This window comes from Haliotis rubra, unplaced genomic scaffold, assembly GCF_003918875.1.
Source record: "Haliotis rubra isolate DU_JTF1 unplaced genomic scaffold, ASM391887v1 Scf779, whole genome shotgun sequence".
In the NCBI taxonomy this organism is placed as follows: Eukaryota; Metazoa; Mollusca; class Gastropoda; order Lepetellida; family Haliotidae; genus Haliotis; species Haliotis rubra.
Genome location: NW_025767500.1, coordinates 168,598 through 184,686, shown reverse-complemented (window position 1 = coordinate 184,686; position 16,089 = coordinate 168,598). Strand labels below are relative to the sequence as shown.

The following is a 16,089-nucleotide window of genomic DNA, read 5'->3' as shown; positions in this document are numbered from 1 at the left end:
AATCTCCATTGTTACGTATCTGTTTCCATGGTGTACAATGTTGTGATAGCATGTCTGCATATTTTGCTGTCGTGCGAAGTATCATAAACATGACATTTATTCATAACAATCATGATTATAATATTAATATGTACAATTTAAAAAAATATATGAAAAGTCATAATTTTTAATCATTCATTTTCTTTCAATAAGATCAAATTTGATCAAATTATCATTCTGTATCATTTGTACATGATCAACTGGCAGTTGTAATTTTGAAAGTTTTTGTATCATCAACATGTAATCGTGTAACATTATCGTTTTGTTTGATCTGCCAAATTTTTGCGGTACGTCTAGAGTTTCAGCAACATCATTGCTTCATGTACAACATCAAGGATGTTTTTACCATCACTAGCCACCTGTAAGCTTTCTCCAGCGGCCATTTTGAAAGTGTAACTATCTGTTGTAGTCTGGAGGTTCACACGGAGAATTACGTATGTGAGGCTGGGGACGGCCCGGCTCGCCTGTATGTATGCTAACATCATCTTAACATCATCTTGCTCTAACCCTTGCCTTCCTCTTTGCCTAGCCCCTTTCACTGCCTTTGTGTACAGGCCGTTTGTAAAAAGTGCTGACTGTGCATTTTACATCCTTGATATCAATCAGGGCCCTATTCCACAAAGAAGGGTTAGAAATTAATTTTTTTCACAAGTCCTCAAAACCGATCCGCTCCAGATTGCCGTGTACCTATTGGTAATTTGGAAGTCAACAATCAAATATCAGTAGTCTTTCCTGTAACATATATTAGGCATATGCATTGTGTATTCACCGTCTTTCCTGGATTTTGTCATCTTGGACCTGTGAAGTTAAGTTCATTTCGAACCCTTCCAAGTGTTGCTATTGTAACTCTTTGATTAATAATGACTTACAACAGCTATGAATGCTTTGTGGATTGGGGCCCTTAAGTTGTACATAGTCTATGGTCAATGTCCTACTACTCTGTAGTTTGAAAAATATATTACTATAATCTTTTTAGAGCCCAAAATATATTACTATAACCTGTTTAGAGCCAAAATATATTACTATAACCTGTTTAGAGCCAAAATATATTACTATAACCTTTTTAGTGCCCAAAATGTAAGATAAGAGTTCAAGGGGCCTTGTGATGATACTTAGAATTTCAGATTTAAAGAGTCCTGGGTATGAATGCATCACACTTCAAGGACAAAATCCACCCATTGTATGAAACTGATATTTGCAAATGGAAAGTTTGAATTCTCCGTTTTATTCCCTCAATGGTTTTTAAGTCTAATCCCAGGGTATTCAGACATGAGAATTTTCCGCGGATTTCCGGGATAGTTGTTTTGAGATTGATGTAAATATGCAATAAAGACCCCCAAAATTCCCAGCTAAATTTTCAGTGTTTTTTGTGCTTTGCCGTTCCCATGTCTGAGTATTACATTTCCAAAAATCCTCTTTTAGAACCATGTTTGATCTGTTGGTTCACCTTCACCAAATAACAAGCCCAATAAAAATTACAAGAACAAGATGTGGGCTTTTTCAACTTCACAAATTTTTCAAGCTAATATATCAACTGTAAGCAAAGCCTGTGTGACTTAAGTTACTAGTCCATAGTCTCAATCTTGTAAAATGGATTTCGGTCTTGCATGTTTGCTTATAAAAGTTGATACATTAACACAAAAATCTTCAGAAAATGATGTCAAGAGGCAGGTTCGGACTCAAAAGTTATTACTAAGTATGATAGTTTATGGATATCAACTCTTATATTTTGATAATAATAATAAGTCCATTTGTATAGGGCCCTATATCCAATCACCAAGTGGTTGTTCATGGCTCATGATGGGGCGTTCGCTCGTCACGCCGAAGATTTGGGTTCGATTCCCCACATGGGTACAATGTGTGAAGCTCATTTCTGGTGTCCCCCGCCGTGATATTGCTGGAATATTGCTAAAAGCGGCGTTAAACCAAACTCACTCACTCACTCACTCATGATGGGATGTTTCGGCATAGATCCTTATCCCGCTGTCAAGCAAGATTGTAATGATCTATATACTACTGAAACATCGCATCTTAGTATAATGAAGAATTTATATCCATAAATTATCCTACCTTTCTTATTGTTCATCAACTTGTGAAAAGTTACACAGATCAAAAGTGCTTGGCACAGACTGCAACCAGACTTTGATAATTTCTGAAAATTAGCTGTTGATAACAATTTGAATTATAATTCAGTACAGTGCTGACTTTATGAATGACTAGTTTTGAGGAAAGCACTATGGTAAAGAGCCTCGGACAAAGGCAGGGAGAGGATGAGTGCATGTTCCCAGTGTTTGGTGCATCCTGACCTTAGAATTGGGGGGGGATGCTACCAGGCATCCCGAAATAGGTAGAAATACTGTATCCCATGTTTTCATCCCAGTCTTTTTCCCCCAAATTTTTAAGAACCTTTTTGTTTTTCCGCCACATGTCCACGTAACCTATTTGTGCTGACCTGGTTGTTGTTGTCCAAAAGTGATCTTAGCGCTACAATAGTCTTAACGCTAATGGTGTTTTTTTTAACACACCCTGTATGATAGAGTGAGTGAGTGACTTGGGTTTTTATGCCACTTAGGACAGTATTACAGTTATATATTGGCATGCTAGCTTAATATGGGTGGTATACCCATGAAAATCTGGGTTAGAATTGGTCTTAAGGAACCCTTGCTTGTCGAAAGAGGCGATTAATGGAATCGGGTGGTCAGGTTTGCTGACTTGGTTGACACATCATCATATCGTAGATCGATGCCCATGGTTGATCACTGGATAGTCTGGTCCAGATCCGATTATTTACATACTACTGCTATATTGCTGGAATTTTGCAACAACAACAGACAAAGCAGATACAATGTGGGTGGAAGAGGATGCCGCTTGTGTGCGGGTGTGTGTGATAGGTTGTGTAACAAACATACACACGGTTGAGAGTGATTAGAGTGCGAGTAATTTGTGACCTGGCTGATTGTCTGTCATTGTCTTTTTCTCTTGTGAAAATTGGTGTTAACAAAATAGATCTTATTTTGTCCAGATGGCCTCCCATTTGAAGTGCCGAGTTAAATCTACCATTACCATATATTCTGGAGTATATCGTGCATCTGAGCATAACGTAAATCCCGCTAGAAAAGTTAATATTTTTGGGCATAACATTTTAGAGTATTAGGTGCAGAAAGAAATCTACATCATTTCCCTTTAACAAATTCAGGTATGAGCAAACGCATGGACAAAACCTTTTTTCAAAGTTCTTTGTGGCTTATATAATGCACAACCCCCTCTACTCAGCTGTGTTTTATTCAAAAAATCAAAAAATCTACTCAACTGAGGTTTTTTTTTTAAAAGAAAAAGGAAATTGCACTATGCTCGAGAAAATATGGCAGCTCCAACATTAGAATGTTTTTGATTTGCCTGGCAGCAAATAGATGTGGCTGAAATCGTGCATTCACTTGCACCATCATCGTATACACAGTTACACAAGTGTGAGTTGGGTTGAATGCAGCTTTGACCAATAGGCGTCAATATTACAATCACACCTTCAGATTGGGTCATAATAGTCAACCTGTCTCAATGCTTCAATTAGGAGCTGATATTTTCTTTGAGAAAATGTTAATCTGTTTGTTCCTAGTGAGTATGTCACAGGATTTCTGTATTTTATTACAGTGGTTAGTGTAAAGCTTTCTAGAAAATATGTGGATTTGTGATTTCCTTCATTTAACTCTCACCTTCTCAGTTGTAACATTTATATATAATCTGTGATCATCTTTTCATTGTGAGAGGATATCAGTTGCCCAATCATCTGATACACCACATATACAGAGTTGTGTCTCTTGTGCAGGCCAGGAACATTTTTTAAAACTCAGGTTTGCCTCTTCTGTGTGATTTCCAGTGGTAAACATCTGCATCACTTCAGGCTTTTCTTTCCCATTATATCCCCAGGGTGATATAACTGGAACTCTAAGCCATGTTCAGCCCAGCTCACTCACTCACTCATAATACATTTAGATTATAAGATGCAGTGTACAGTGGTATAACGAGGACTAATAATTCATTATCGAATACAACCATTCTGGACAATGATGGAGGCACACAAGTCATCATGATCTAGAGTTATGGAAATTGCTGTCCAGTTGAATCCCATAGTTGTGTCAGAATGTAATGATCATATTTTCAAATTCCAGATTTGCTGTGTTATTTTTGTTTTGACAGCATCATAGTCATGGGTTTTACCATGGGTTACTCTGGACTTTCCTCCCACGTTAAGCAGACCTGGTTCAATACAACAGATGTACCATTCACAGCAGTGTCATGTCCAACCCACTCACTCATCTTTTTCGGATCTCAAACTGAGGGACAGATCAGCTAGCTGTGATTAGACAATAAACAACACAATTTCAGCATTTCATCTGTTTTTGACACGAATGCTACCATTAAATGCTAGACTTAGACTTGACAGTATTTACTATGAAACGGAATTGGACTAGTGATATTGAGGCCCCCTGAAGTTCCACCCATGCTTGTTGTTTTTGTGGAGCTATCCTCACTCATGTTACCCCAATAGCTGTTGTGTGCTTCTCACTCCCCTCTGCATAGGTGTAGGACTCAGATCTACAGCTCAGCTCACATCCATGGCAGTTTGGAGAATATGTGGCAGAAGTGTACAATCTCTTTGTCATATGACTTCATGAAGAGGATTACATATGTCATTCCCTCTATGACATCATTTCCACTGTGACATCCTTCCCTCTATAGATGACGTCATCCCCACTGTCACATCCTTCCCTCTATGACATCATTTCCACTGTGACATCCTTCCCTCTATAGATGACATCATTCCCAGTCTCATCCTTCCCTCTATAGAATGACATCATGCCCACTGTCTCATCCTTCCCTCTATAAATGACATCATGCCCACTGTGACATCCTTCCCTCTATAGATGACATCATCCTCACTGTCACATCCTTCCCTCTATGGATGACATCATGACCACTGTGACATCCTTCCCTCTATAGATGACATCATGCCCACTGTGACATCCTTCCCTCTATAGATGACATCATCCCCACTGTGACATCCTTCCCTCTATGGATGACATCATGCCCACTGTGACATCCTTCCCTCTATAGATGACATCATGCCCACTGTCACATCCTTCCCTCTATAGATGACATCATGCCCACTGTGACATCCTTCCCTCTATAGATGACATCATCCCCACTGTACATCCTTCCCTCCATGGATGACATCATGCCCACTGTCACATCCTTCCCTCTATAGATGACATCATCCCCACTGTGACATCCTTCCCTCTATAGATGACATCATGCCCACTGTGACATCCTTCCCTCTATAGATGACATCATGCCCACTGTGACATCCTTCCCTCTATAGATGACATCATCCCCACTGTGACATCCTTCCCTCTATAGATGACATCATCCCCACTGTGACATCCTTCCCTCTATAGATGACATCATGCCCACTGTGACATCCTTCCCTCTATAGATGACATCATGCCCACTGTGACATCCTTCCCTCTATAGATGACATCATCCCCACTGTGACATCCTTCCCTCTATAGATGACATCATCCCCACTGTGACATCCTTCCCTCTGTAGATGACATCATGCCCACTGTGACATCCTTCCCTCTATAGATGACATCATCCCCACTGTCACATTCTTCCCTCTGTAGATGACATCATCCCCACTGTGACATCCTTCCCTCTATAGTTGACATCATCCCCACTGTGACATCCTTCCCTCTATAGATTACATCATCCCCACTGTCACATCCTTCCCTCTATAGATGACATCATCCCCACTGTGACATCCTTCCCTCTATAGATGACATCATCCCCACTGTGACATCCTTCCCTCTGTGACATCATCCCCACTGTCACATCCTTCCTTCTATAGATGACATCATCCCCACTGTGACATCCTTCCCTCTATAGATGACATCATCCCCACTGTGACATCCTTCCCTCTATAGATGACATTATCCCCACTGTGACATCCTTCCTTCTGTAGATGACATCATGCCCACTGTGACGTCTTTCCTTTTCAGACATCCTTCCCTCTATGACATCATCCCCACTGTGACATCTTTCCCACTATAGATGACATCATCCCCACTGTGACATCCTTCCCTCTATAGATGACATCATGCCCACTGTGACATCCTTCCCTCTATGACATCATCCCCACTGTGACATCCTTCCCTCTATAGATGACATCATTCCCAGTCACATCCTTCCCACTATAGATGACATCATCCCCACTGTGACATCCTTACCTCTATAGATGACATCATGCCCACTGTGACATCCTTCCCTCTATAGATGACATCATTCCCAATGTGACATTCTTCCCTCTATAGATGACATCATCCCCACTGTGACATCCTTCCCTCTATAGATGACATCATCATTCCATAATGACATCCTTCCCTCTATGACATCATACCTACTGTGACATCATTCTCTCATTCTCATCATTCTTTTTCTAACATCATTGCCACTATGAGATCATTGTCTGTGTCATCATTTCCTCTGAAATCATTCCCTTTATGACATCATGCTCAGGAAGCCTTCATTCCCACTATGACATCCTTCCCTTTATGACATCATTCTCACTGAAACTTCATTCCATCTCTTGTTAACATCACATCTCCTATTCTATTGGGCACTTTCACTCTCCATAATTTCAGAGATGGGCTCTTATTTGTACATATAAACTTCTTTATCATTCATGAGCGATATGGCCGTGCAAACATCTGCCATTTCTACAAATCTGCCATGAATCTGAGAATCAGCTTCTGACCCAGGTCCTTCACAGATCTTAGTCTTTTGTAGCAAATGTAGCGCTCCTCAGCGTAGTGTGCATGTAGCTTTATGCGTCGACAGTAGTCTGTGTCAGCTGCCCGGATTTAGTCCAGAAATAACTTTAGTTTGCGATTCAAAGTATCATCGTGCTTTTATTTTTTAGTTTGACACTGTTAAGAATTTGAACAAAAATAATATTCATATTCTGGGAGCATTTGGACGTCTGTTAGATCCCTCTGTTCTTTGTCTCTGAGACAGTTAAATGGTGTTAACCAAATTGAACAAAATGATATCTGTGATACCCTTTAGAGACTGATATCAAATTGAAACCATTGTAGATTGCTATGAGTGAGACGTACAAAGCCAAATGCTCCCTGAATGAGACAAGTTTATTTCAGGGATCACAAGGCTGTGGGAAGACGACCATTTGACAAAATGGCGACACTGTTGGCGTATCTGGGCCCTCCAGAGCATCGGCCTCTTGACTCTCAGTGAGTGAACTGTCTCCTTCGTAACAAGGTTTCCTCCAATCAGTGTCAGTATATTAAAGTCCTGTTGTGGTGGAACCAGGGATTTCAAATATTGGTTGCACGTGGAAAATAGGTTGCACATGAAAACCAGTTGCACATTAAAATTGGTTGCACCAAAATCACAAAATCATATGATCGGTGACTTGTAAGGCTTGTGAACACAGAAATGTGGGTTGCAAGGTTGGGCCATGGGTCAGTGAACATCCCTACCTTTCATCTCGGGTTAATCTCCCTTTACTTCACATCACGTCTTAGTTATAAAAAGCCCAATGCTGTTACAAGTAGGTGATGGGTAGTCTTGCAGTTTACTTGTCATACCAGCAGAGTTCAATTCCCACATGGGTTCAGTGTGTTAAGCTCAATTCTGGTGTACCCAACAATATTGTTGGAATTTTTCTGAAAGCAGTGGAAGACAACCCTAAATGCTTTTTCTGAAACATCCCAGGTAAACCATTTTCAAGAAAACTACAGATGTGGAGTTATGTCCCTTTATATCGGAATGTTTCCTACAATAATTGTCCCAAAACCCATTTTGTTTCTAAAAGTTATTGAAATATGTTTAAGTGACAGTAACTGTGAGACAAACTGATCTCAGGTAAATGATGAGATCGAGATTTCCAGTAAGTGTGTGGGCGGATGGTAGTTGAGAGTCCACAAATGATTTGGAGGAAATATTGTATATCTCTGATCAACTCTCTAAATGACACAATCTTCTAGTCATTGTCCCCATACTGCAAACTGATTGTTAATCTGTGGAATGACCAACACCTGCCTAAGTACAGGTCCCTGTGTTGACTGGGTTAGGAGGGGTCCTCAAGAAGAGGCTACCTGGATCATCTGGCAAGTCTCTCTGAGCCTTTGCTGAATATATGTCTTCTTGCCACAATGGTGGAGGCTGTTCAGCCTTCTGTCACTGGTTGCCTGGTACAGATTATTCAAACCTTCTTCGATATGGCTGCTATACAGCTGAATGCAGAGTCAGCCCACATTCACAAACAAACAAACAGTTTGGTCCGTCTATATGGTATCAATGAATGCTGATATGCCTGTATTCCACCATTCTCTTCCCACAGAGGTTACTCCTGTCATATCTTCCTACATAACCTCTGTTCTAATACGACCCTTTCTTGGTGTCAGCGTTCAAGGCTCGTGATTGGAGACAAGCCGATTTAGTTGTGCAATCAGCGACGTTGTTTCAAAAGTGATCATTCGCAAGGCCTCGGTAATTTCCGTATGCTTCGGGAAAACTAGAACCTCTTCCCGAGCGCGATGCGCAAACGTTTCTTCTAGACAGAACTCAGTCATGTAATGGCGTATCAATGGCGTCTCCATCGCCCTCGTTGACAACGGACAAGCTAGCCATTAAACGTCTTGTGTGTAACATCAACACAATTCCCCGGCAGATGGGGGATATTTGTGGCCCCGCATTTGCTTGTGTTAGTCAAATTGAATCTAAGTCGATGTAACACGTGTTCTGATTGGATAGAAAGAAGGGAGATAATTCGTGTTGCGATCTTTTGCCGCTAGGGGATTTTACGAGGACCGGGAAATATGGCCGTATTAGAACAGAGGTTATGTAGGAAGATATGACAGGAGTAACCTCTGTGGGAAGAGAATGGTATTCCACTGGTGTACCGGCCAAGGAGGACAGCCTCATTCTCTGTTAAAGGCCAGTCCAGTATGACTGTTACAGGGACATAGAACTGTTAGCTAGATGTTTCTGCAGGGTTGGGATCTAGCTTGCTTCTCATTGCTTATGTAGCCAACATCTTAACATTAGCTATCAACAGTCCCCATGTCTCACAGACAACTAGAATTATCATCATCATCATCATCTTATCATTTCTGTCATGCATTTTCCTGTTTGGATTCCGGTAAGAATGTCCGTGTTCAGGAACCTCTGCTTGTCAGGCTACAAATTGGATCGGGTTGTCAGACTAGGTGGCTTGGTTGCGTGGATCGATGCTCATGATGTGTCACAGACTCTGTTATATTTAGACTACCTGCAGCAAGGCTGTTGCTGAATGCAGCGTTAACATAACCAACAAACAATCCAGACATTTTTGGGTAGGCAGGTGGATAAAGTAAACATGACAAAGACAGGGAATACATGGACCCCTTGTGAGGATCCGGATCAGAAATATCCTCAGCAGCTTTTTAAGTTATTCATCAGAGGCATGTTTGGTTGGGGGGCAGGCTTATTGACTTCCGGATTGCATGGCTGCTGTTCCATAGGTGGATTATTGCTATGTTGGGGTTTGACTACAAACAAACTTGAAATATGGAGCAGGCCTATTGTCATAGTTTTTGTTTTTTTTGATGATAATAAACACTTTATCTTACGTGTAAAAACTTGAATATTTTTTTATGAAGTTTTGCTAACCTTTGATAAATTGAAATATACCCTGTGAACTTTGACAAAATGAGGTGCTGATAAGGAGATAAACAAAAGAGAATGCCCATTTCAGAGATTAAATTGTCCTGTACAAAGTTAGTTCAAACATTGATGAAATATCGTAAAATATTTCAGTGGTATTTATAGGTAGTTATGTACCCCTATTTGATCTTTCTGTAAAAAGATCTTTAATATACAGTAGAACATATACAGTGTCACATATAGAAGGGGATGCTTTCGAAGATTACTAACAGGTGGGTCTAAAAGTTGGTTGGGGGAAGGACGGGCAGATTTTCAATGTCCAGTCAAGCGGTTACTTTCCAGCATTCACATGTAACTTTGCTTAATCAGGGACGGCAATTTTCCGCTGATCCGTGGATTTCCAGGGATTTTATTTCAAATTGTTCAATTGTGAATCGTCTAAATCCATTGAGAAGCCCTCAACTCGATGACACAATATTAAGTTTTCAGCTGAAAATAGATTTTCCTGTTGCCATCCCTGCTTAATGCTAAAAAATGTTTAACATTGGTTGGACTGAATGGGAAACCAAGTACTTAAAGGAAAACAAGGGTCAGAAATTTGTTATGTGAGTTATCTGCTACTGACAAATGGCAGGCATTTGCATTATGTTTATGGAAACTTTTTCATATCTTCGTATATTTCTTTTGGGGACAGACCAAATTTATTTTTTGTTTCACGGACTTTTGTCCTCAGAAAACCTGAAGGCAGGAGGGGAAAAAATAAAAATAAAATCACCAATCAAAGTAATATTCCTTCTAAATATTAAACGTATTTTACATGTGGCAATTTATGAAGTGTATATGGGGCAAAAAAAACAATAAAAAAGAGTTCTTATAAGTTTTCATTTTGGGCCAATAAAAACTTCAACGATTTTATTTTTTGAGCGGGGGAAATTAATTTATTTATTTTTTCTTATTCTTGAAAAAATAAAACTGGCGGATCCGTAAAACAAGAAATACAATTGGTCTGGTCTTACCACAAAATGACGATCCTTGGTTGAAATAATAGAAATGCAATTTCAGATTATTCTTTTTGACTTAATTACAGGATTTGAAATAATTCATCTTTGGTTAAACTTTACAGTTTTCTAAACAACTGATTCTTAAAAAACTTCATTTCAATTTGTAACATTATATTCTTTTCACATTTACAAATTTTGTTTTTTTTTGGAGTTGACAGATGCTTCAGTAATATCTTAATAAGAGCCTGGTCCAAGAATGGGTGACAAAAATGGGGAAAATGGTAAAATCCTTGCATAATGGCTGCATGTGCTTACCTCCCTTGTTTTGCCTGTAGGTGGAGCAGCATGGATATGACCAGCACCAAGTTTGAAGAGATCATGTCGAAGCACAACATGCACGAGAAAGATGAGTTCAAGTCGTTGAAAAACCAACACATCTTCTACCAGGCAGGGACGAAAGCAAGGGAGGCAACCCTGTATTCTACTACATCGCCAGGAGATACAAGTCTGTACCTATTTCAATCACCAGTTTTGATTTTGAGTTTTTGAGTCATTGTTTCGTTGTTGACCAGTGGTGTTCATAGTATCATGTTTTTCATCCATTTGTCTTTCAATAAATCTTTTAAACATCTGACTTTTGGAATTGCTGCTTTCTTCTCCAGTTAGGCACAGGTGGCCTAGTCTGTAGGTGCAGCAATTACATGTGGAGAGTTGTGTCCCTTGTCACAACAGGAGCCTATGATTGTAGTTTTGAATCAAAATTTGCTCGGATTATGTTTCTCGGTTTATGAACATCATACCAGCAACACTTGTGCCCTACTTCACATTGTGCTTTCCTTTCTCATAAGCCAACATGTGATAGACTTGAATATGGTTCAAAGGAGTGCTTAACCAACACTGTCTGATTCTTCTTCCAGAGTGGGTGAAATTAATGGCGACCTGCTGATCTACCATGTGCTGCTCACTCTCAAGCCTTTCTACCACAAGCCCTTTGAGCTGGTCATAGACTTCACCCACACATGCTCTGAGAACCGATTCAGGGTAAGTATGGTATGTTCCACTGTTTATTCTCCTGCATGATCTTCTCTGCATGTTGGGTGATGGTGTTCTGCTTGTTGGGTGATGGTGTTTTGCTTGTTGGGTGATGGTGTTCTGCATGTTGGGTGATGGTGTTCTGCATGTTGGGTGATGGTGTTCTGCATGTTGGATGATGGTGATCTGCATGTTGGGTGATGGTGTTCTGCATGTTGGGTGATGGTGTTCTGCATGTTGGGTGATGGTGTTCTGCATGTTGGGTGATGGTGTTCTGCATGTTGGGTGATGGTGTTTTGCATGTTGGGTGATGGTGTTCTGCTTGTTGGGTGATGGTGTTCTGCATGTTGGGTGATGGTGTTCTGCATGTTGGGTGATGGTGTTCTGCATGTTGGGTGATGGTGTTCTGCATGTTGGATGATGGTGATCTGCATGTTGGGTGATGGTGTTCTTCATGTTGGGTGATGGTGTTCTGCATGTTGGGTGATGGTGTTCTGCATGTTGGGTGATGGTGTTCTGCATGTTGGGTGATGGTGTTCTGCATGTTGGGTGATGTGTTCTGCTTGTTGGGTGATGGTGTTCTGCATGTTGGGTGATGGTGTTCTGCTTGTTGGGTGATGGTGGTGTTCTGCATGTTGGGTGATGGTGTTCTGCTTGTTGGGTGATGGTGTTCTGCATATTGGGTGATGTGTTCTGCTTGTTGGGTGATGGTGTTCTGCATGTTGGGTGATGGTGTTCTGCTATGTTCGGTGATGGTGTTTTGCTTGTTGGGTGATGGTGTTCTGCATGTTGGGTGATGGTGTTCTGCTTGTTGGGTGATGGTGTTCTGCTTGTTGGGTGATGGTGTTTTGCATATTGGGTGATGGTGTTCTACTTGTTGGGTGATGGTGTTCTGCTTGTTGGGTGATGGTGTTCTGCTTGTTGGGTGATGGTGTTCTGCATATTGGGTGATGGTGTTCTACTTGTTGGGTGATGGTGTTCTGCTTGTTGGGTGATGGTGTTCTGCTTGTTGGGTGATGGTGTTCTGCTTGTTGGGTGATGGTGTTCTACTTGTTGGGTGATGGTGTTCTGCTTGTTGGGTGATGGTGTTCTGCTTGTTGGGTGATGGTGTTCTGCTTGTTGGGTGATGGTGTTCTGCTTGTTGGGTGATGGTGTTCTGCTTGTTGGGTGATGGTGTTCTGCTTGTTGGGTGATTGGGTGATGGTGTTCTGCATGTTGGGTGATGGTGTTCTGCTTGGTTGTGACTTCTGCTCTACAATGTTGGTGATTGGCCTGCTGTGCTTGATTGACAAAGGTGGTGCTCTGCATGGTCGGTGAGGGTGATGCTCTACATGGTTGGTGAGTGTGGTGCTCTGCATGGTCGGTGAGTGTGGTGCTCTACATGGTCGGTGAGTGTGGTGCTCTACATGGTTGGTGAGTGTGGTGCTCTGCATGGTCGGTGAGTGTGATGCTCTACATGGTTGGTGAGTGTGGTGCTCTGCATGGTCGGTGAGTGTGATGCTCTGCATGGTTGGTGAGTGTGGTGCTCTACATGGTTGGTGAGTGTGATGCTCTACATGGTTGGTGAGTGTGGTGCTCTACATGGTTGGTGAGTGTGGTGCTCTACATGGTTGGTGAGTGTGATGCTCTACATGGTTGGTGAGTGTGGTGCTCTACATGGTTGGTGAGTGTGGTGCTCTACATGGTTGGTGAGTGTGGTGCTCTACATGGTTGGTGAGAGTGTGATGCTCTACATGGTTGGTGAGTGTGGTGCTCTGCATGGTCGGTGAAATTGTGTGGTGCTCTACATGGTTGGTGAGTGTGGTGCTCTGCATGGTTGGTGAGTGTGATGCTCTACATGGTTGGTGAGTGTGGTGCTCTACATGGTTGGTGAGTGTGGTGCTCTACATGGTTGGTGAGTGTGGTGCTCTACATGGTTGGTGAGAGTGGTGCTCTACATGGTTGGTGAGTGTGATGCTCTACATGGTTGGTGAGTGTGGTGCTCTACATGGTTGGTGAGTGTGGTGCTCTACATGGTTGGTGAGTGTGATGCTCTACATGGTTGGTGAGTGTGATGCTCTGCATGGTTGGTGAGTGTGGTGCTCTGCATGGTTGGTGAGTGTGGTGCTCTGCATGGTCGGGTGGTTGGTGTGAGGTTGGTGAGTGTGGTGCTCTGCATGGTTGGTGAGTGTGATGCTCTACATAGTTGGTGAGTGTGGCGCTCTACATGGTTGGTGAGTGTGGTGCTCTACATGGTTGGTGAGTGTGGTGCTCTGCATGGTCGGTGAGTGTGGTGCTCTGCATGGTCGGTGAGTGTGGTGCTCTGCATAGTCGGTGAGTGTGGTGCTCTACATGGCTGTAAAATCTGCTCTTCATGATTGATGAGGTTTCAGCTGTATTCCGTGCATATCTGTCTGAGACGGGTACCTAATCTTCTGCTATTGTCAGCTCTGTATGGTCCCGTTCATCAAATTGGTTCTGAGCTAAGACTAGCATTACTCCAGTTCATTAACACAGACTCATGATGGTCATAACGCTAACATACGGTTAAAGAAACACAACTGGTGAGAGTTCTTTTGTATGTTCTGTATACAGCTGGTAATGATTCAGCTGGTTCTGATTCAGCTGGTTCTGATACAGCTGGCTATGATTCAGCTATCTGATGAAAGTCAGACTGTGCATGATTGGTGAGGCTGTGTTTTCGTCATGACTGGTGAGGGGGTCAATTGTTGTAACTGTATGTTTGATGAGCTTCCTGCCTTGTTCTGTGTGTTGTGTCATATTTTATTGTTTCTGAATGAAGTACAGGATGCACGAATGTACCCGGTGTGCAGAGCAAAGAATGCATTTTGGAGCTGCTTGTTAACATACTCACCATGGAAAGAAAGTTGCTTGCAAATGCTATTGAGAATGATTTTTGTAGTTTAAAATCTAATAAATCTAATCTAATAAAGACAACTTTAATTCCCTAAATCATTATGGTAACTATTGTCTAACTATAAAAATTAAAAAAAGTTAAGGATTACCCCATTTTTTAATGCGTCTGAAGATAATCTGTTTTCACTCAACCAATGAGGAACATTATTTGTTTTGTAGTTCAGACTAAGAAAACGATATAAAAAATATATCCCAGCATATTCACGATCCCTAATTTATTTTTGATCAGTGTATATTGTAATGGTAAGCTTCTTTGAATAGCTTTTTCATATTCTCATATCAGTCAAGCTGTTATTTTGATAACCTTCCATTTAATATTCACTTAAAAGACATACGAGGCACTGCGGTACGGTGCCCACATTCAAAGGTTGTGTGAGTCTGTCTACTTATTGTCTGTTTCAGACCGACTTCTTATCAAAATGGTTCGTGGTGATGCCAGAGAACGTGTATCAGAACATCGTCGCCGCCTACATCTACAACTGCAACTCCTGGGTGCGCGAATACACCAAGTACCATGATCGTATCCTTGCTCCTCTTCGGGTCAACTATGTAAGTGAATCAACACTTATAACATTTGGTATTTCAGGATATTACAGTTAAAAGCTTGTGTCAAATTATTGGGTTTTTACCTCTGAAATGAACTTGAATAAGGTGAAAAACACCATTTCACCTCAGCTTGTCTCTATTTCTTGTCACTAATGGCAACTACAGTGGAATCTGTCAAATCCGGACTCTTTATAAACCGGTTTTCTCAATGGTCCGGACTACTCTCTGAGTCCCGACAAAATTCTTAATTTATCATTAAAGCTTGCTTTATAATCCGGACTCTCTCAATTATGGATTACGGACTAAAATTACAGTGCCGGCAATCAACTGGCTATGAGAACAATGCTTTGTAATCCGGATGTAGCTGACTAAAATAACAGTCTGTTGAATAAACATCTCTGTTACTTCTGTTCTCAATGGTTAATTGATTTTATAAAACACATAATTTAATGGGTTTAAGTCCAATAAATGACAGATTACTTGCTTGTTATTGAGTATAAATAAAAAACAAACAAAAAAGAACTATCCAAGTTGTTGGTTGTCCTTCACAAAGAGAGGTAACTCATATTGGCAGTTTCTACGGTAACGGACAAAAGTTGACTAGTCCTGACTGCTTTATAATCTGGACAAATGAGTCGACTGACTGACTGACTGAGTTTGGTTTTACGCCGCTTTTAGCAATATTCCAGCAATATCACGGCGGGGGACACCAGAAATGGGCTTCACACATTGTACCCATGTGGGGATTCGAACCCGGGTCTTCGGCGTGACGAGCCAACGCTTTAACCACTAGACTACCCCACCGCCCCGACAAATGAGTCGGTCCCTGGCCAGT

The 16,089-nt window shown here is 41.4% G+C and overlaps 1 protein-coding gene across 1 annotated transcript in view; it reads left to right on the top strand.

The window, feature by feature from the left end:
- Positions 1-16,089, top strand: part of LOC124260839 (neurofibromin-like) — a 113,991-nt gene that overhangs the window by 56,295 nt on the left and 41,607 nt on the right. The window contains 5 exon segments of the mRNA XM_046695159.1: positions 7,251-7,343; positions 11,096-11,216; positions 11,219-11,265; positions 11,678-11,801; positions 15,111-15,257. Coding sequence (XP_046551115.1) covers positions 7,251-7,343; positions 11,096-11,216; positions 11,219-11,265; positions 11,678-11,801; positions 15,111-15,257 — 532 coding nt within the window.